Below are 21,843 nucleotides of genomic sequence, written 5' to 3' on the forward strand. Positions count from 1 at the left end.
GAAACAGGTGCAATTGCATGCATCTCAATCTGGATGAAATGGACAAAGAGAAGAACAAAGACAAGAGACCCAATGACAGGAAGTCATAGAAGACCTCCATGGGCAAGAGAAGAGACAGCCAAGGAGCAGGAGGTACCGAAGCTCAAATGGCCAAGGGGTGGGAGAGTTTCAAGACCATGGCGACAATCCCAAGTGCTAAAGAAAAAAAGAAAGTGAATAAGCAAAGACTGAGGGAGGTGATGAGCAGACATAGGTCATCTTCAAAAGAACCGGTTCAGCAGACTAAGGGGAGATCCTGGGTCAGTGTGTCAACAAAAGATAAAGAGCATCACAGGTGTGAACACAAGAATATCAACACCACAGGGAAGACAAGAGAGGAAAAGAGGATGGCAATTTGAGGGTTAGAGGGGTAGTGTTGGGCTAGAGTCGGGTAATAAGCAGAGAAGTGAAACAAGACAAGGATGCCCAATGGAGCTGTGGTGTGGCTCAGAGATAAGTATTTGCCTAGAATGTCAAAGCCCTGGGTTCACTCCCCAGTATTGGAATGCAAGACAGATGATGTTAAAGGGAGCCTTGGTCAACGATTTCTTTTTGGTCATTGGAACATTTGAGAACCTGATACATGACCTATATTATTATGTCAGTAGAAAATGCGCACACTTGATTTTGCACACAACCATGGCAAATTAAGAGCACCCCCAAGGACAAGCTTCATATATGCCTCATGAGAATCCTGGAGACATAAGGACCAAGATCAACTGTGGTGGCTTAGTCTTGGAGGAGGTGAATGGAGGTAGAACAGATGACAGAGAGAGGCATGTGGTTTGACACATGGCACTGTAGCTAAAAATAAAACTAGATACTAGAACTTCATAGACAAAATACAATTATAGACAGTGCAGAAGAGGCAGGTGCTGTGCGATGTTGGAAGGAGATGATGAGAGAATTAAAGTCTTTCTTTGATAGCAGTGGCTTTTATAGATGCATAAAATGTTAATTGTAACATAGATTTTCATAGATAGGAACTTCTACTGCTTAAATGTCCAACAGTAAAATAATAACTGTGTAAACTACAGTACTCCATCTAAATGGACTATGATGCAGCCATTTTAAATTACAATTTCAAGGACTAGGTAATCATATGAATCCATGTCTGTGATAGCACTGAGTGAAAAGAAAACCAGAATGACTCTGTGAGCACAACTATGTAATAGATTTCACCATATAATATGCCTCTGTGTGATACATATAATGTGCATATAATACATATATATATATATATTAGTTTGAATGTGTCCCTATGAAGCATGTTGAATCCCAAAACAACAGAATTGAGATCTAGGATCTCTCTGGAGGTTTATAGGCCATAAGGGTTTTATCCTCTTGGTGAATTATAATATAGTTAATTATAATACAAATTACAAAGCAGAATGCATCTGTGTTCACTCTTACTCATGCTCTTCTGCCTTCCACAATGGGATGAAGCAGTGAAATAACCCTGACCAGGTTCTAGCAGTGAGCTCTTGAATACCTCAGCCTCTGCAAGCTCGACCCAGCTCCATCTCCATCTGTAAATACAGTCTATAGTATTCTGGTAGAGCAGCACAAAATGGAGGGCAGAAACATTGCATAAAACAACTAGAAACTAAGTAAAAATCACTTACTAAGCTATAGAACCATGAGCTGTGATTTTTATTGATATTTTTGCATGGCTACTTGTATGATTTGTGGTAGTAAAATTTAAAGATGCTATTTCCCATTTCCCTCTGATTTTATGGTGTGTTTAGTAATATGGTGTCATATGTGAAGCTGAATGTGGGTTCTTTCACCCTGACCATCAAACCTAAAACTTGGATGATCTATTTAAGACCCTCTCCGTAAATATTTTCTTATTCTAGCACATTCAGCATGTCTTATGGCTACTAGGTATCCTGGCTTAAGTTTATAAATCATTATTTTAGACGCCAGATTAAATACTGGTGGACTCTGAGATGGAAGAGTGAGCCCTGCCTGAAGAAAACATAGCCGGGGTGCAGTGGACACAGGAGGCAAATTTTTACAATTTCCAAGAAATGGACCAAGTGGTTTCAGGGAAATAGGATTTTTTTTTAAAATTTCATGACCACCTCGTGGAATTTTGTGGAAACAGAGAACAAGAGTTTAGCTTATTGCTTTAAAAAGATGACCAAAGTTCACATCTCCTTTTATATGGCTTACTGCATAAGTCTGAATTATGTCTAATTTTTTGTAACTGCCTTAGAATGTGACAGTATGCATGTGGGCTCCAGGTTATAAGAGATTCAGCAACTAATTAGATTCTGCTTCCCAGTGACTTGTGTCCAACCAATTTCCCCAAATGGCTAGTTAGTCCAGTGATTGGCAGGTGTCTGAAGAATAGGGTTGTTTGGTGTAAAAGCCTAAAAGTGTCCAAAGACACGTTCAGTCTTCACATCTAAACCTTTCCCAAGAGGAAGCTCCACAAGCCAGAGACTCGGCAGCATCCAGGGAGCGCCTGGAGTTCTTTCTATGCCCTTTTTTATAGTCACTCCCCACATCTGCTTCAAAACATGAGCAGCTTCCCAGGAGCCTGCTCTCAGCTGCCCGCTGAGAAGATTGGAGCACACGCCAGAAGACCAGGTTTTCTTAAGTGCTTTCTATCAGAAAATGAAAACTCGGCAGTTCTGCTAACTTGCTGGCACTCAAGAATCCGAGTGTCTGCAGCCACCTCCACAGACTGGCATTTTCAGTCATTTTCTTGCTTTTATTCCTCAACTTAATCCCATCTTTCACTGCCCCCCTCCCCTGTCGCTTTCTAAAATAAACCTAACCTTTCATTGCATTCTCTTCCCACCACAGCTAACTTTAAAGAGCACAGAACTCCTGGTGGAAGGCCACCTCCTGAAGATGGATATTTTATCTCCAGCTTCCGGAGACTCTTTAGAAACCATTGCTTGGCAGAAGGAAAAAAAAATAGCTGCTATGTACTTAAGACTGTGCAGGCCATGATGAAATATCTTCATGGCAATTATAGGAAATACTAGGTGGTGCAGGTCACTGGTTTATTCCCTTCTTCACCAGGTAATATTTCAAAGCCTGTCCCAGTACCTCCTGAACTGGGACAGCCCCTCTGATGGACATGGATAGATACAGGTACCAACCTGTGGGATATGAAGAAACCCCAAAGGCTGGCTTCAAGCCACCAAAACCAAGTAGCCCAAGTCTAACCTTCTAACCTTGGCCTTCATATTGGTCTGTGGTCCAGCGGGTGTATGACCTTCTTCCAGCCACAAATAAATCTACCTCTTCCTTCTCCTAATGGACATCCAACTCCATGTTATATAGGTCACTAAATCCTATTGAGTTCCATGTTTAATGACAATCCCCTTCTCACCGCCATCTCTGCCCCACCCTAGTTTATTAAATGTAATGAGACTCTTCCAAGTCTGTGGATGAAGGATTTATAGGAATGGCCTAATAGGGTTCCTTAGGTTTACAATATAGGATCATCTTTTGCTGCGCCCCAATTTCAGCTCTAAGATATGTTAAAATCAGTTTTAAATGTATTTTTGCTAAGATTCTGTGTCTGCTCATCCCGATGTGGTACACACATACTCCTCTGAATATCATGTCACCCATCTAGATGATACACCCAAGCTCAGACACCACCCATTAGCAGCTGCATGACTACAGCATGTTGCCTGCCTGGGGAGAACGGGAGAGGTATTTCTGTCTCTAGTCACTGCTTTTCTTTATGGGTTTTTATCCATCCATTCTACCTGATTTCATCCCCTCGTTTCATACCACGCCACCAGTATGTGTTTGCTGTCACGTAATTCCCTTGAGATTTCAGGATTTTCAGTTGGGTTATGAAGACCTGAGATGGGTTGTCAACTTATGTTCACAACCAGGAGGCATGGATTAGGATGCCTTCTGTTGTGAGGAGTACTGTGATACTGTGAACAGAAGTGAGGTAGCTTAGCAGGCATGAGACGCTGGTTCAATCTCCAGCATTATTTAAAAAATAATAATAACAACAAAAAACCTAACAACATTTTCCAGTGACTTATTTTTTTTCAGATAACACATAATCAAGGTAATAGCCTTATGTCTTAATACTCTCTGGAATTTCCCAAAGAGATGGTTGTTTGGTTTTGGGTTTTGATTTAACAAGGTCTTACTATATAGCCCAGGCTGGCCTAGAATTCATAATCCCCAGTCTTCTAAACACTGAAATCACAGGTGTATGCCATCACACCAAGATTGGAGGTTCCAAGAGTTTTTAAATGCTTTTCTCAGTAGGAAGAAAAGGGGTGACATCACACTTGGCCATCCTAGCCTTGACTTGCCTGTAAAGTCAGTTGTTTATGCAAGGCACTGTTATCTCTAAAATTTGTCTGAGAGAAAAAGGCTGAGCATGGTGGATCTCTGAGCTGAACTTAGTAAGCCCAGGGGTTTACCATAGTATGATAAATGTCACCTCTTGTTCTGTAGGCCAGGCTGGCCTTGTTTTGCAACTCAGCTTGCCTTCCCAAGTGCTGGAGTTACCAGCATGTACCATTATACCCAGTCTCGGAGTGCCTCTTGCTTGTTCCTCTTAGAGATATTTTTCTATAATTGTCTGCACATATTTTGATCATATTTGTCTGATGAGAGCCTCATGAGTGGATCCCAGGGTGCTTCCTGTCTCCTGCTCAGAATTCATGGAGGTTTTAATTATCACTGGCTTGCCTCACAGAGCTTAGTTGAAGGGAGCTTCTTCCACTGCCTTCTCTTTCTTTATGAAGACTGGTTCTCACTTTCAGGATAAAGGCCATCTCAGAAGATAGAGTATTTGGGGGGGCTCTTCCAGGCCATCTCCATCCATTCACAGTAAAATGTCTTTCCACTCTTACTCATCTGCCACACACATTTGGATTGTCCTTTCCCTCCCTTCCACAACTGTTTAGTCACAGAGAATTGGTTGATTCAAGACCACTTCCCCTGAATTGTCACAGTTGCATCCTGCCTCGTACCTAGCAGTCTCTCTACTTCTGACCATTTTTAAATGGGAACTATTATACCCCATTAGAGAGGTTTAGAATTAAAAAATATATAAATATTGTCATATATTTATTGTACATAATGGTAGGTTTTATAAAACATTATCATTCATTCATAGTGTGTATTTTGACAAAAATCACTGACCAGACTTCCTCTCTCTCTTCCCTTAATAGTCATCTTTCTTTGCCAAGACAGTCTTACTTCAATTCCTATGTGTGAGTCTATGTATCTATCTAAAATCTAGGATACACAGGCAAGAGAAAATAATGTGGCTTTCTGAGTCTGAGTTATTTTGCTTAACATGATGACCAGGATCCCAGTTCCATCCAATTTTCTGCAGACAGTATAATTTCATTCTTCTTTGTGCCTAGAAAGGACTCCATTGTATATGTGTACATATACACCACAATTTCTTTATCCATTCATCTACTGGTGGATTTTAAACGAAACTTGATTGCTCTTTTAGGTGTATAAAAGTATAATAATGAAAGCATTGTTCTTTGGAGGCATATAGACATAGCTTTAAACACAGCTCTCCACCCTGTAGTACCTATCTGACCTTCAACCCCTTTGGGCATCATGGTTATTAATAAAAAGAAACAACAATTTCTACCTTACAGTTTTGTGAAAGTGAATAATGCCAATAGAGCAGTCTTTATGAGAGAAAAGTTTTAGCAGAAGTTATTCCTCTCTTTTCATGATTATTCAAAGTCAGGATGCCTTGGGGTGGTAAGTTTCCTTTCCGAGATCTTCCTTATCACACACTTTATATTTTCATTTTATCAGTAGATATCCCTCATCAAAAATGAACAGATATTCTGAAAATAGAGTTGAATCCTTCCTAAATTAACGTTTAAATAAGTCCTGTGGAGAGGTAAAGAAGAAAAGGGGGAAATAGTTCCATGAAAGAAAGCAAAAGAGGTTCTGAATAAATTACAATTGGTTTAATCTTTTTATTTTGATTGATTACAGGATTACAACCTCAGACAAAGTAATGTATTTCCCCACCAACATTACTCTTTAATTATAGCTTTTTTTCCTTCCAGAATGCCCCATTTTTAAGCCCAAAGAGCATCTAGGACACTGGTTGTAATAGATTTTTTTCAAATATAACACAACCAAACAATTCTTGTCTCATAATCCCCAAGATCATATGAGAAAAATAGAGCTTTCTTATTGTTAGGGAACCAGGGAGCACATTCTATTATAGTGTGAACAGAAGAAAAGATGATGCAACGTGAACATTCCAACTCTCTCCCATGACTTCTACTTTGTAACCTCTCCCACCCTAAGCTAAACAGTTTTGAGATGTCTTTGCTGGATGTATTATTTTGATGGTGGTGCTGTTGGAAATCTAAGATGATTCCTCTTATTTTAACACCATTGGCTTTAATTATTCATTACTACTGTTTGTTGTTAAGAAGTATTTGATAAAGAGCAATACAAAGACTCCATCAAAAAGTTGGTCCTCTCTTTCAGGGCTAGAAAGATCGCTCAGTGGTTAAGAGCACTGCCTTTTGTTCTAGGGGACCTGGATTCAATTCTCAGCACCTACCTGGTAGCTCACAACCATCTGTAACTCCAGTTCTAAGAGATCCATCAACAATACAGAAGCAGTAATAGAAAGATCCCTCAACAAAGAAAAGCCCAGGACCAGATAGATTCACAGCCAGATTCTGCCAGCTCTTTAAAGAGGAGCCAATACCAATATTTCTCAATTGGTTCTATGAAATAGAAAGGCAAAGATGACTACCAACTCATTCTGAAAAGCCAGTATCATCCTGATGCCAAACTGGACATGCTCACAGCAAATCAACTACAGATAACTACCCTGATGAATAGTGCTGTAAAAATTCTCAATAAAATTTTTGCAAAGTGAACTCAAGAGCACATTAAAAAGATCACACACCATGACCAAGTTGGTTTCAATCCAGGGTAGCAATGTTGGTTTGACAAGCACAAATCAGTAAGTATGATTAGCAAATGAATAGACGTTAGAGTAGAAATCATATGATCGACTCAATGCCAAAAAGCCTTGACAAACCCAGCATCCTTTCATTATAAAAGTACTGAAGAAACTAGGAATGGAAAGAGTATAATTCAACATACTGAAGGCTATTATAAAACAAACCTATAACCAACATTATAGTAAATGGATAAAAACTGAGACCATTTCGTCTAGAGACAAGGGTGCACACTCTTGTTTAATACAGTGCTCAAAACCTTAGCTAGAGCAATGTGACAAGGGAAATTGATGAAAGGGATACAAATAGGAAGGGAAGAAGTCAGATTTTCCTATGTATAGAGGACATGGTTCTGTACTTAGTTTAGAGCCCCTAAGTACTCCACCAGAAAACTCTTAGGCCTGATGAGCCCTTCCAGCAAGATAACAGGATACAAAAGTCAGACACACAGAAATCAATAGCTTTTCTATACTTCATAACAAAGAATCGGGGGTTGGGGTGGATATCATTCACAGCAGGTTAAAAATAAATAAAATAACTAAGACTAATCTAACAAAGGAGGTGAAAGAGCTCTCAGAAAGAAATGTAAGAAGACAGTAGAATTTGGAAATACCCCCCCCATACTAATGGATTGTCCGAATTAATGTTGTTAATGGAAAGAGCAGTAAGAGAGATCTATAAATCTAATGTAATAAAAATCCCTATGACCTTTTTCTTCACAGAAGTAGGAAAAAATACTAAACTCCATATGGAAGCACAAAGCATCCCAAATGGTGACCATCCTTAACAGAAAGAATGATGCTCGAGGTACCACAACCACTGGCTTCCAATTACATTACAGAGCCATGGTAGGAAAACAACAGTAACAACATGGTACTGTTGCCCAAACAAGCAGGTATGCTAGTGGAAGAGAATAGAGGACCCAGAAATAAGCCCACACTGCTGCAGTGACCTAATGTTTGACAAAGCGCTCAAAAAACATCCATTGGAAAGAAGACAGCCTCTTTAACAGTGGTACTGGGACAACTTGGCTTCCACATGTAGATGAATGAAATGGATCACTAACCCTACATGAAAAATAAATTCCAAATGGATCAAAAATCTTAATGTGAGATGAGACTTGAGGCTTTGAAACTGCTAGAGTAAAACATAAAGAAAATATTTCAAGATGTAGCCATAGCCAAGAAGTTTCTGAAAAGGACTCCAATCACACAAGAAGTAAGCCCAGCTGTTGCTAGAGTTTTCCTGCCTGTCCCACGGTCAGGACAAATCTCTATCACCTGCCAGTTCCACAGCCACTCAGACCCAATCAAGTAAACACAGAAACTTATATTGCTTACAAACTGTATGGCCGTGGCAGGCTTCTTGCTAACTGTTCTTACAGCTTAAATTAATCCATTTCCATTAATCTATATCTTGCCACATGGCTCGTGGCTTACCAGCATCTTCACATGCTGTTTCTCATCGTGGCGGCTGGCAGTGTCTCTCTGACTCAGCCTTCCATTTGCCAGCTTTATTCTCCTCCTTGTCCCACCTATACTTCCTGCCTAGCCAATGGCCAATCAGTGTTTTATTTATTGACTAATCAGCAACACATTTGCCATACAGAACATCCCACAGCACTCAGCAACTGGCAAGTCTAGTTACATGAAATTAAAAGGTTTCTGCACAGCAGAGGAAACAATCACCAGAGGGAAGAAACAACCAACAGAATGGGAAGACAGTCTTTCCCAACAATATATCAGACAAGGGATTAATATCTATGATACATAAAGAACTGCAAAAATAGCCGGGCGGTGGTGGCGCACGCCTTTAATCCCAGCACTCGGGAGGCAGAGCCAGGCGGATCTCTGTGAGTTCGAGGCCAGCTTGGGCTACCAAGTGAGTTCCAGGAAAGGCGCAAAGCTACACAGAGAAACCCTGTCTCGAAAAACCAAAAAAAAAAAAAAAAAAAAAAAAAAAAAAAAAAAAAAAACTGCAAAAATAAAATGCCAGAGACCGTATCATCTGATAAGTAAATGGGCTAATGAATTAACTTGATAGTTCTCAAAAGAAGAAAATAAGGAGCTGGAGAAATAGCTCAGTGGATCCTTACACTTGAGAGGACCAGAGTTCAGATCCCAGAATCCATGTAAAAGCCAAATGGGTGTAGCTGTGATCCTGGTATGTAGAAGGAGATACAGAATCCCTGGAGCCAGCTACTAGCCAGACTAGCCAAACAGTAAGCTCTGGGTTTAGCAAAAGACAATGCCTCAATATGCAAGGTGCAGAGTGATCAAGAAAGGTATCCAGCATTGACCTTGGGCCTACACACACACATGCACATGCACCCACACACATGTACCATACACCATACAGAAAGAAATGAATACAAGTAGCCAATAAGTACTTGAAAAGCTATCCACCATCTTTGACCATCAATAAAATACAAATTTAAACTGCTTTGAGATTCCATCTCAATGGCCATCATCAAGAAAACAACTAACAAATGTGGATGAGGGAGTGCGGAGAGAGAGACCCTTGTTCACTATTGATGGAGAATGTAAACTTGTGTAGACACGATGGAAATCAGTATAGAGGCCCATCGTAAAGCTGAAAACAAAACTACCATACGACCAAGCTATACCACACTTGGGACTATACCTGAAGGACTCCAATTCCACATCCCACAGAGGTGTTGAGCACCATGTTTATAGTTGCACTACTTACAGTAACCAGGTGATAGAGCCAGATGCTCCCCTGACAGATCAATGGATAAAAAAGTGGAATTTTATTCAGCTGTAAGAAAAAGTGGGATCATAACACTGGCAGGACACAAGCAGGAAAACAATACATAAAGTGAAACAACCAAACTTAGAAAGATAAAGAGCATGTTTTCTCTTACAAACAGAACTTAAAGTGTGTGTGTATGTGTGTGTGTGTGTGTGTGTGTGTGTGTGAGAGAGAGAGAGAGAGAGAGAGAGAGAGAGAGAGAGAGAGAGAGAGAGAGAGAACTAGAAAAGGGACCACCATGACAGGAAGAAGAAATCTTAAGGGATGGGGGGAAAGAGAGTAATAGAATACAAGTGATCAGCAAGCAGCGGGGGCTGTCCGGGGGAAGGATGGAAATCAGCCAGAAGAGGCACAAGGCACAGTGCAGAAGAAGGATAATTAAGAATAAAGTATGATGACTCTTACGTACAAAAACCCCATAAAGAAACTCATGGCTTTTTATGCTGACTTAAAATAAAAATTTTTAAAAATTTGAGTTTGGAGTCAGAATAATAGCAGGAAGTTGAAAGAGAAAAGATCATTTGGTGGCCAGATAGAGGCTTCAGTTCCATAGTTCCCACTTGAAGTGATGAGCTACCCAGGTATGTTCCCCTATGAATAGGAAGAAAGCTTTCCAGAGTTACTCCTGGGAGAAAATTTGTCAAAACCACTCCAATACATATCTCGACAACTGACCATTCACGAAAACACGACAGTGGCTTTCTCAGGGAGACAGTATTCTCCACACAGAATTTGGCCATAAGGATCCTTGACTGTCCTTCATCGATGGAGCTGTTCTGCCCATGGAGCACGGGAGCCTTTTCTTAGAGGATTGTGAACTGGAGACAGATACTCTGCCCCTACCCTGGCTGCCTGGAGACATGGATCGATGAGACTGGGATTTCTGAACCATAATCTCAAGTTCCCCTTGGTCAGGAAGAGATAGGGGCTATAAAAGACAGCAGAAGTGACTTCAGTCAAACTAATAACTCGTTTTTCAGGAAAGCAATTCACTTCTGTCCCTTTTCTGACGAGTCAGATATGCCGTGTGCTCTTTACGTTTCTCTGTCTGAGGCCATGTCTCTCTCCAGGTTAGGCACGGTTCCTAAACAATTCATCTGACTTAACCCCATCTATTCTTCTGGTTTTCCTCTTCCAGGTAGCTATAGATTTCACTGCCTCTAACGGAGACCCCAGGAACAGCTGTTCCCTGCACTATATCCACCCTTACCAACCCAATGAGTACCTAAAGGCCTTGGTGGCTGTGGGAGAGATTTGCCAAGACTATGACAGGTAAGAGGCTTCAGGTTATCAGCTGTGCTCTTATCTCTCAAGTGGGGTCCCATGGCTATTGGCTGACGCATGGCAGGAAAGAGGCAATCAATTCCAGCAAGTCTTCATCTAGAGGCTCATGAAAAACAGAATAAAACCTTGTGCCAGATACTTCATTCTCTCCACACCTAGAGAAACTGAGTTGGTGCCACACTTGCTTCAGTGAACCAACAAATCCCTCTTTCAGCCGGGCGGTGGTGGCGCACGCCTTTAATCCCAGCACTCGGGAGGCAGAGCCAGGCGGATCTCTGTGAGTTCGAGGCCAGCCTGGACTACCAAGTGAGATCCAGGAAAGGCGCAAAGCTACACAGAGAAACCCTGTCTCGAAAAACCAAAAAAAAAAAAAAAAAAAAAAAAAAAAAAAAAAAAAAAAAATCCCTCTTTCAGCTTCCTGCTTGATTTAGGTTTGTGAAATCACTAGATAGCAACCTAACTTTCCTTGTGTGGACTTAGTGTGAAGCTGTCCTTGCTACTCACACTTTGTTCATGAACCAGCATCACCCCTGACCTGTTGAACTAGAGTTACAGTCTAAGGAGGTTCTCAGATGTCTGAGTTTTAGAAGCATGGTTTTATTGGATATTGCTGTGTTCCTTCTCTATACTTTAGGCATCTTATATAATAGCCATCATTTTTAAAAGAATAAAAGTAAAGGGAAGATAGGTCATTCGTATGCCATCACACAGACAGAGATGGTATTTGAACCACAATCCTTCTCACTTTACACATTGAGTTCGACATCACTGTTTTCCTGATCTTGGAAGCTATTGGTGACATTGGCAGAGATATGTCTACGCAGGTGTGCATCTGTGTGGTCAGGAAAGTGTGTGTGTGTGTGTGTGTGTGTGTGTGTGTGTGTGTGTGTGTGTGTGTATGCAGAGATGATCTTGAGATTCAATCAGTAGTATTTATTTCTTCTTGATGATAAATGCTGCCCTTTCCCACCAAGTGCTTCCCTGAGAGAAATTGTCAACATAAACTGCTTTAAGCTGGCTTTGTGCTGTCACTCCAGTGTGACTGGATAAAGGGAAGGAGTGCAGACATTTGTTTAAGGCTTTTTGAGATTGAATCAATGTAAACATAAACATACACACCTCAGAGGACCCCTGGTGTGACTGGGAAACAAGGCTAGTTAGTAAGGAGCTGTGAACAGCTGACCTTTTAATCCAAGAAACGAAACAAAGCAACTCTGTCCTCTGGGTTTAGAGAAATTTCAGCACATAACATGATTTCTGTTCTTCCCGAGTTCATTATCGGTAACAACCACGCTAAATCAAAATAAACAAAACAAAACAAAAAACTGCTACTGCCACAGGATAATGAAGGGCACACCCTTGTGAACCCCATAGCATGGGTTATAAGGAAGGTCCAATCAGTCTCCTGTCTGCTGAGGTCTCTGTATTAGGCCTGGTCAGAAACAATACCCCAACTTGCCATAGAGACACTTGGAGAGGAGACTAGCAGGTCCTGTGACATCAATGAGCAATAAACATCCCCCAAATTCTTCTCCAAAGTCTCTTGTTACACCCCTTAAGCATACCTCAAAAGTCATTTTAAATTACCTTGTTGAATTCTTGGTTGTTTACTTGACTATATCTGGAATTAACTAAAACCCAAGCAGCTGGGCACACCTGTGGGGGATTTTTTTTTCATTAAATCATTTAAAGTGGGTGGACACATTTTTAATCTGGATCTTTTGAGGTAGGAAGATCCAGCTTTCATGTGACCCACATCTTCTGGTGGAAGCCTATGTAAAGGACACGGAAGAAGGAAGCTTTTGCTCTTTGTCTGCTTGTGCTTACTGGCAAGTCCATTCCTTCACTGGCATTAGAGCCAACTTCTTCAGAATTCCAGTGTATACTGAAAACCAGCTGAGACATCAGCAACAAGAACTGAACAACTACTGGATTCTTGGACTTTCCATTAGTAGACAGCCATTGTTGGACTAGGTGGACCACAGCCTGTAAGACACTCTGATAAATTCCCTTTATATGAAGATAATGAGTTTCAGCTCTGGTTTCTTCAGGCTCCAATCCCCAAGACACAGGAGTAGGTATCATCTGTCTTCCTTCACTCACACAACAAGCAAGTTAATAATCCATTGTAATCTTGTGTGTACACATAAGGGAATAAGAAGGAAGGGAGGGAATGTTTTCAGGACCCTTAATGTTTAGACCTTGAGATGCATATAATAGAAGGTAACTTTCCCAGGGGAGTGCTTGGTAGGCACTGTGCTCAAGCCCAACCTAAGCAACATAATAAGACCCCTCATGTAAAGTAAAAGTTAAATCATTGGATAAAAACCTGAATGTATATGGAATACATTACAAGAACTATAAACCTGCAGGAAGAAGGCATCCAATAGTCAATTCCAAAGAGTGGAGTGGTCAGTTATTCTGTCTCACGGTCCTGGATCACGTTCATTTGCTGGTCTAGACACTCATCCATCATCGGGGAGCATTTATTGACTAATCCTTGCAGAGTGTATTCACTTCCTGGTTGCCTCACACTCAGAACGCAGATGCCTTAGTCAGAGTGACTGGACATCTCCTAAAGCTTTTATCCCTTGAGAATGAAAACCAGACAAAAGTTGACAGATACTTTGTATTCCCTCCAAAACACAGACTTCATATAAACGTAAGATATGTCACCTTAGGAGTCACATGAGGAGTCATTAGAAACAATTCCTCTTAAATTTCAATAGGGTAAGTCTGAAGTCATACCTAGCTGGACAAGAAAATCAACTTCAGGCAGCCCAGCAGAGCAACATTTTATTTGTGTTTAAAGAAGGCAGCGCTGCGTTAAAATGGGCAAATTCTAAAGAAGAAAAGGAGGTTTGAAAAACACCTCTGCACTCTTTTAAGAGACTCCCTGGGAGAGCTTGGCATGCAAGTGCCTCCCATGGAAGCTGACAAGGTTCGGCAGTTTCTCTCATGTGTGGGTGGATAGACAGTCGACAGGCAGAGTCAGGAAATTTCAAGTCAGGGCTCTGGAATTAATTTATTCTTGCATCAAAGTCAGGAAGGTTGGTGCTTAGAAAGAAACACTTGCATAAAACCTGACAGAAGGCACCATCCCCCTCCTGAAACCACACAGGGGTTTTCAGTTCCTGTGAGCCTTAGCGATTCCTCAGGCTCTGACAGCCAAGGGTTGTCTCTCTGCCTTCTACAGTCATCATCCCTACTGGATCATGAGCAGGTGACCCATTGAGCAGAATAGTTTGAAGAGGACATAAATCTCTTCTCCAGATGGCCTCGAAGGGAGAATCCCCCAATTACAAGATAGCTGTCCCCAAATCCAGAAGATAATGTTGCTGACCCATGCTGTCTCTCACCCTCTGCAAGGACAATCCCATCTTATATGCCTTAACTGTCTACACAAATTAGTGTGTGCACACACATGCACAAAAACATGCGTGCATGCATGCACGTGCTTACATATACCCTTGGGCACACACATGTACATATCCCCTGCTGCAGCACACTTCCTGTAAGGCAAAAACCAGAGAGCTCCCACCTTAAAAGGAATGAGAGACAGTTTATTCTGGAGACATTATGAATGACCACAGCCTGAGAACACAGATTTAGGTTATCCCAAGTGACAGGTTCCAATGTGGAAACAATCTCATGAAGTTTTATAGTTTCACAGAAGAAACAAAGTCATGAATCAAGGCAAGTTTAACATACATTGGTGGGTACATCAGTGAGGCAATCACAGGAATATGGGGGAGGCTCTTCTACAGGCCCAAGTGTCTCTGATAATATTCCTAGCTTTCAGGATGGTGGAAGCCAGTGGGTCTGCTAAGCCAATAGGTTCCAAGTGTTTTTATCTATTAGTCACAGGATGTTAGTTCCAACTTAGAGGTCTCTGCAGACACAGCTTCTCTTCAAGAGTTTTAATTCACAGCATCCACTCTTATACACCTCTATAGACAACTTTTTCCACCACCAGCCCCAAATAATGACATGGAGACTTACTAATTATGAAAGCTCAGCCTTAGCGTAAGCTTGTCCCACTAGCTCTTATAACTTAAATTAACCCATTTTTTTAATTAACCTACATTTTAATACATGGGTTTTGCCTCTCTCCCATTTGGTGTGTCTGACTCATTCCATGTCTCAATGGCATCTAGATTCATATCCTGCTTCCTCTCTGTCTGACTAGAAGTTCTGCCTATACCTTTTGCCTAGCTATTGGCCATTCAGCTCTTTATTAAACTAATTCCAGCAATATATCTTGACACAGTATACAAATATCCCACAACATACCTCAGTGTCAAAGTGGCATGCTTTTCTTGGGGTCAGCATAGCTCTGGGTCTCAGAAAACCTGAACTTTTCTCTAATGAAAAGCCTGGTCTGGATCTGTTGGCCATAAGCCTGTGATCTCAGCTACTTTGGGAACTGAGACAAGAAGACTGCAAGTTCAAGGCAGCCTGGACAGCTTAGTGATACCTTGTCTCAAAATTTGTAAAATAAAATAAAAACAGTACTAGAGTTACAGTTTAGTGGTAGGGCACGTGCTTTTAGCATGCATGAGACCCTGAGTTCAGTCCCTAACACCATGAAAGAAAAGGGGAAGGAAGGAGAAAGGGAAGGCAGCCTGTCTGTGATCGAGAGACCAGAGAGACCAAATCATTACTCTGCAAGCACAGACTGCTGGTCTAAAGAAGTGGCCACCTCAGAGTGAATTGGGGACAACAGAAAGCAAGACAGGAGTGTGCAAGGTCCTGTGTTAGGGGACACGTTAGAACTGAAACCCAATCTGACAGGTGTTTAGACATGTAGAACACCGGGCTGCTCAGCAGAAGATGGGGGTCCTATCTCAGTACAGCCTTTGCCACACCCCACCTCAGCCCATCAGGACTCTCATCTTTGTCTGCACACTAAAAAACACCTGGGAAGCGTCAAACATGCTGTTATGTGGGTCTCACCCCTGCCATAGACTGAGTTCATTGTCCGCTGTGCACCTGGAAATCAGGATTTTGATATTGTTGTTCTAGTGGTTATCTAGCATTGAAATCCACCACGAAGTAAGGAGTGCTGCTGGGTCAGTGAGAATGCCAGCATCCCTGCAGCAACTCCTAAAAACCACTCCCCTCTGTGGGGCAGCAAAAACATAAAACAACATGGCAGCATTTTCCCCATGTAGCTCACAGTCTAGTGGAACACAGAAGTGTGTCAATAAGTCAGTCAATCAGGTGCTGTGGCTTACACCTGGATGCCTGGCATTAGCAAGGTTGAGGTTAGAGGACCACAGGAGTTCAAGGCTAGCCTGGGATACTTGGAGAGACTATATCTCAAAATAACAAAAACAAACATAGTCCCAGCTCAGCATGGCCCAGAAAACCCTTCCTGTGTAAGGATGGAGAGTGTGTCAAGGAAGGAAGGGTCCACTCTGCCCTGCTGGAAGAAAGGTGGACAAGGAGAGAATCTTGACATCTTGGTGATTGGGCTAATCAGAATTCTGACACATGCCTGCTTTGTTACTAGAACATAAATGGAGTTCTTACTCTGAATCATTAGGACCAGACCAGCCTCTTGTGGTGAAATGTGGTGATATTTTAATTATGCTGAAATGTGATTTTATTTGTGTTTTAATAAAGTTTGCCTGGAGATCAGAGGTCATTAGCAAGCCAGGAACAGAAGTCAAGTGGTGATAGCCCACTCCCTTAATCCGATCACATGGCAGGCAGAGTCTCTGTGTGGTCAAGGATACAGCCAAGGACCACACACAGTTGTGGTAACACAAACCTTTAATCCCAGTACCAACCATAGAGACCTGGAGGTCTGTATAGACAGGCAGTGATGAGGAAGTCATGTGGTTGGGTTTAGAGCCAATGAGAAGGCAGAACAGAAAGGTAATAAAAAGACAAGTCAGACAGGAAGAAACTCTCTCTCAGGGGAAACGATGGTAGTGAGTGGTAAGCTAAAGGCTCTTCACTAGTGCTCTGATCTCTTGGGCTTTTAACTCTGTATTTAGCTCTGTGTTTCTTATTTAACAAAACTGTTTAGAAATTCATCTACAGTGAACAGAGTCAACAAGAGCAGTAGAAAGAGTATGATGATGTTCCCTTAAAGGGTCCTGATGACAGATGAACCTGGGTTCACACCCCAGCTCTGTACCTCTGTTCTCATGAGAGTTATATCTTTGGTTGCAAATTGAAGGCGCATCTAGTTGCCTTCGCAGAGCCCATGCAGTTCTGCCTGTGGTAAATAATCAATGGTGAAGGGTGTTATCTTTAAGACTCAAAATTCAATCTTTAAAAATAAACTGAACACAAAAGGAGACAGGATTATAGTGTCAGGTCTGGGGTCATGTTGGACAAATGACCTGTAGGGGTTTTATCCCTTCGTTTGGTTGGTTGGTTTGCTCATTTGCCTCTGAAAAGATTCGGTAAAAATATGCAACCTTCACACATTATTTCATTGAAAACATCTTTCTTCATCGTAGGTTTAAATAGTGATAAGAATTGGAAGTTCTAGAGTGTTATAAATATGGGCATTTAAAAATAAACTCTCATGTAACCCTTGTAACTGCCTGACAGAATCTAAATGCCATGCAAATTGGCTATTGGCCTTTTTTTCCATTTTCTTTTCTTTTTCTTTTTTTTTTTTTTACAAATATAATACCTGAACCAGCTCTTCAGTTTCAAATGAGAATTTTGCTTCTTCACCAACTCAGTTTCTGTTTCCCTCCATAGAATTTGGTTCAAGTGTATCATTTTTAAAACCAACACATTTTTGATGTGGTGTTTGGGAGGATCAAACAGAGCTTTGTGCATACCAGACACTCTTCCTTCTGAATCCCTTCTCTAGGACTCAGTGTCTTGCTGTGGGATAGTGTGTATGTCAAGTGTGTTGCTGATTGGTCAATGAATAAATCACTGATTGGTCAGTGGCCAGGCAGGAAGTATAGGCGGGACTAACAGAGAGGAGAATTGAGAGAACAGGAAGCTGAGTCAGAGAGACACTGCCAGCCGCCATGATGACAAGCCGCATGTAAAGATGCCGGTAAGCCACGAGCCATGTGGTAAGGTATAGATGAATGGAAATGGATTAATTTAAGCTGAACGAATAGTTAGCAAGAAGCCTGCCACGGCCATACAGTTTGTAAGCAATGTAAGTCTCTGTGTTTATTTGGTTGGGTCTGAGAGGCTGTGGGACTGGCAGGAGATAGAGATTTGTCCTGACTGTGGGCCAGGCAGGAAAACTCTAGCAACAGTGTCTCATCATAAATTTTATTTGAAGTTATTTTGACGGTCATTGTATCATACATGTCTGTAAGGAAAACAAGGATATTGCATGCATGGAATTTTTAATATCTAAAAATGATTCACTACGAAGAGATTCAAACTATTCTAAAAATATCTCTGAATTGAATTTTTGTAACAGTTACAATTTGAATATTATTGATCTAAAAAGTATTCATATGTTAAGAATTTCAGAGCTTAATTATTGTATAAAAGAAGTACAAAGGTTTTAGAAATCAGCTCTCAACAAAACAATGTGTGTATGGGGGGTCCAGTTCGTTTATATATCTATGGATAAGGGCTACCTATTGCTCAAATGCAGAATCTGGCATCAATTCTAACCCATTTTTTACTTTGTCAACATAAACACTAAGAAATTTGTTCTTATAAACAAATATGTGAAAGTAGGATTTAACCTATACTATTGTGCCAGCTCCCAAAAACTATTTTAATGACTTAACAACTAACAATAACACATCCTAAATTCTTTCTTTTACACAGTGCTAGAGATTGAACCCAAAGTCATCTACGTGATGGGTAGATGTTCTACAATTTAGCTACACCCACAAGCAATTTTTAAAGTGAAAACTGACAATGACCTGAGTTGCAGAAGGTTTGGTTCCTACTGAACTTTGGAGAAAATGTCCTTTACTTGACGTTTGAATCTTGTATTTGGTAATTGAATCTTGATACTCAGTACTTGGTGCCGAATCCTGTAGAATAGTTTCTTTACTTGATAATTTAGTTTTTGTTCTCTGAAGCAATGCAGCATGAAGGCTGAGACTCAGAAGAGGTAAAGAAAAGAGCAATTGTGAAAGGAAAGGTGTGAATACAGCCAGGCCTCACCATCACAGATGCTCCCAGAAGATCAATTTCAGCCGAGGATATGTGTGGAAATAGAAGAATTGAATGCTGATTTCCCCTTTTAATAAGAAAGCCACACTCTTATGTCTTCAGAGTACTGTTGCATTTCTATCCATGGACCTCAGTCTTAAGATGCCTGTGTGGAAAATTGTCTTCATCAAACTGCCAAGGGCTCTGAAAGGCCATCTTGTTTGAGTTGACCTCCATTGGCCTGTACATTGGCATGTAATATGCATCCTTTGATGTGTATTAATGTCTTGCTTTGGCTCTGTGTTTCCTTAATGGAGAAAGTGAAAAATGTGCTTAAAATCAAATTTCCCACCAGGAGATATTTGGATATTGGGCATGACCATTTCCTATGAAACTAAAGACAACTGATATGTCAGCATGGAAGGACATGAGGCTTTCTGTTGTGTTTTCTGTTTTACTCTGACAGTAAGAAATGTAGCCTTTCCCGGTGTGGTAGTATATTTCTGAAATTTCCAGGTGGACAGTGTTTGCCTGTGTTTTTCTCGAAACAGTTGCTAATAGCCCTTTTGCTTAATACCAGGTGGATCCAGATCTGACTTCTTTGACGTGTTCTCATATTAAAGCTTTCTTTTGTTCAACTTTCTTCCCTTAGTCATTGCATAAGACTCCTTTCTGACTGGTTTTATTTTTAAACAGGAGGAATGGACTTTAAATCTATTGTGCTAGGCTTGGAATTTTTTCTTCAGTATGTTTATTAAGTAGAAGCTGTATGGTGGCTGACTTCAGAGAATTCAGCCCTTCTGGAGCATTAATTATTCTCCTTGTAGGTGAGGTGTTTTCCTACCATCTTACTCTTGAAACTCAATTACATAACAGTGCATGAAGCTCAGCAAACCTCAAATCCCCAAGGGTGGTTTAGCAGGTATAAAAGGAATATCATTAAAGCACTGGGTACTGGGTTAGTGATTGGAAGTAGATACAGTATTAGATCTACACACACACACACACACACACACACACACACACACACCATGCCCCCCCCCCAAAAAAAATAGAGGGAAAAAATTCATCAAAGGAGAAAGGAAAGGATGTGATGCCTCCCAGGCTTCTGGTTCTGACTCTTGAGGAATCCCTGCTGTGGAAGATCCCGGGACCCATGCTCCCTGCAAGAAAGTCTTCTAACTTAGCCCTCAAGATCCGCTCTTGCCTACCACTGGTTTTTTGTTTTGTTTTGTTTTCTTGGGCTAATGAGGAAGTTCTGAGGCAAAGTCTTTCAATCTTTCTAAGGACCAGGAGTATTTTCTTCTCCTTAGAGCTGTGACTAATCCTCTATAAGCTAGGTGAGTCCCTTATTTATCAGCAATAATACTTTCTCTATTATGTGCTAGATGCAATGTACAACAGGGCCTGGCTGGACACAGCTATGAGGAGACGAGGGAGTTTGTGGTTTAATGAAGGATTTCAACCTTCACTTTAGAGAACACTGGCTTGTCTAGATCTGTAGCCCCACCTGTGTGGAAGTGACTGTGTGTTGGAAGGTTTTGTCAAAGCTGTCATGGGTTGTTAACAGCTTCTAAATCAGGAAGGGATGGAAGAAAATCTGGCTTTGTTAGTTTGATTTTCTTGAAGTAATTTTTCAGAAAGTGGAGCTTGGCCCAGGCTGAATGTCCTCTTTTCCTATAGAGGATGGGGTGAGCCCTACTCTGAATTCCTTCTTTGCCCTTGACTAACTCTAAGAAGAACTGAAAAATGCAAGAACAAATCTCAGTTGTGTTCTTCCTAGGACAGAAAACAAGCAAAGGTACATGGCACGAGAAGGCCAGGCCTTCTCCCAAGACCAATATTTCATAGCACCACTATAGCAAACAATTTGATTAAGAAAGGTCTTTCTTGTTGCCTACTCAGGGACCTAGGTTCTGGAATTGCTACTAGATGTTTAATATTACATATAGTTATTACATTATATTGGTAATTAGAAAATCATGGGCTTGGGAATCCCATAATCCTCTCTGGTGATAACATTTATTCTGTCTTCCTAAGATTAGAATAAGTAGAAGTCCCAGGGTAGTATGTAAGCATAATACAGCACCTAGGATAGTGCTAGACCATTACATGTGTCGATAAATGTTAGTGCCTCCCTTCCTCTTAACTAGAGTACAGTGCAGTTAGAGTTAAGATACAACACACCTGAACTAGTGATGAATTCTAGTGATCATAGAAGAGACTAAGACAAACAAAGGGTAGATGTGCTGCATACAGCCATGTCTTATTGACTCAAATGCATGGATTATCTATCATTGGCTACTTATTGAGCAGACAGTCAATGAAAAATCCAACGATGGAGGTGAGAGTACAGGACAGTCAGGGTTGGAAGGCAGTGGGAATGTAAGAGATTAATACTCCTGGGCACCATGGCACGTGTCCACAACACTTAGAAGGCTGAAGCTAGAGGACTGCCATGTGTTAGAAGCTAGTCTAGACCACATTGCGATTTCTAGGCCAGTCTGGTCTGTACAGTGAGGCCCTGCCTAAGAAATATGTAAACAGAAAAGATCTTAACGCAAAACACGGGATCCCTTTGAGTTCAGGAAGTAAGAAAAGACATGCAAATAACTTGTTGTTGCTTGTGTGTATGCTTAAGGTGGAGGGCACAGTGAATCCTATAAAGAAAATC

At 41.1% G+C, this 21,843-nt stretch overlaps 1 protein-coding gene across 5 annotated transcripts in view; it reads left to right on the forward strand.

Annotated features, from left to right (window-relative positions):
* Positions 1 to 21,843, forward strand: part of Cpne4 (copine 4) — a 482,269-nt gene that overhangs the window by 439,179 nt on the left and 21,247 nt on the right. For all 5 annotated transcript variants that reach the window (XM_052718909.1, XM_052718911.1, XM_052718913.1 and 2 more), the window contains one exon: positions 10,915 to 11,048. In XM_052718909.1, the coding sequence (XP_052574869.1) occupies positions 10,915 to 11,048 (134 nt within the window). The remainder of the gene's footprint in view (positions 1 to 10,914; positions 11,049 to 21,843) is intronic.

The sequence above is a fragment of the Peromyscus californicus genome, unplaced genomic scaffold, assembly GCF_007827085.1.
Source record: "Peromyscus californicus insignis strain IS unplaced genomic scaffold, ASM782708v3 Scaffold_11__1_contigs__length_118956290, whole genome shotgun sequence".
NCBI classification, from domain to species: Eukaryota; Metazoa; Chordata; class Mammalia; order Rodentia; family Cricetidae; genus Peromyscus; species Peromyscus californicus.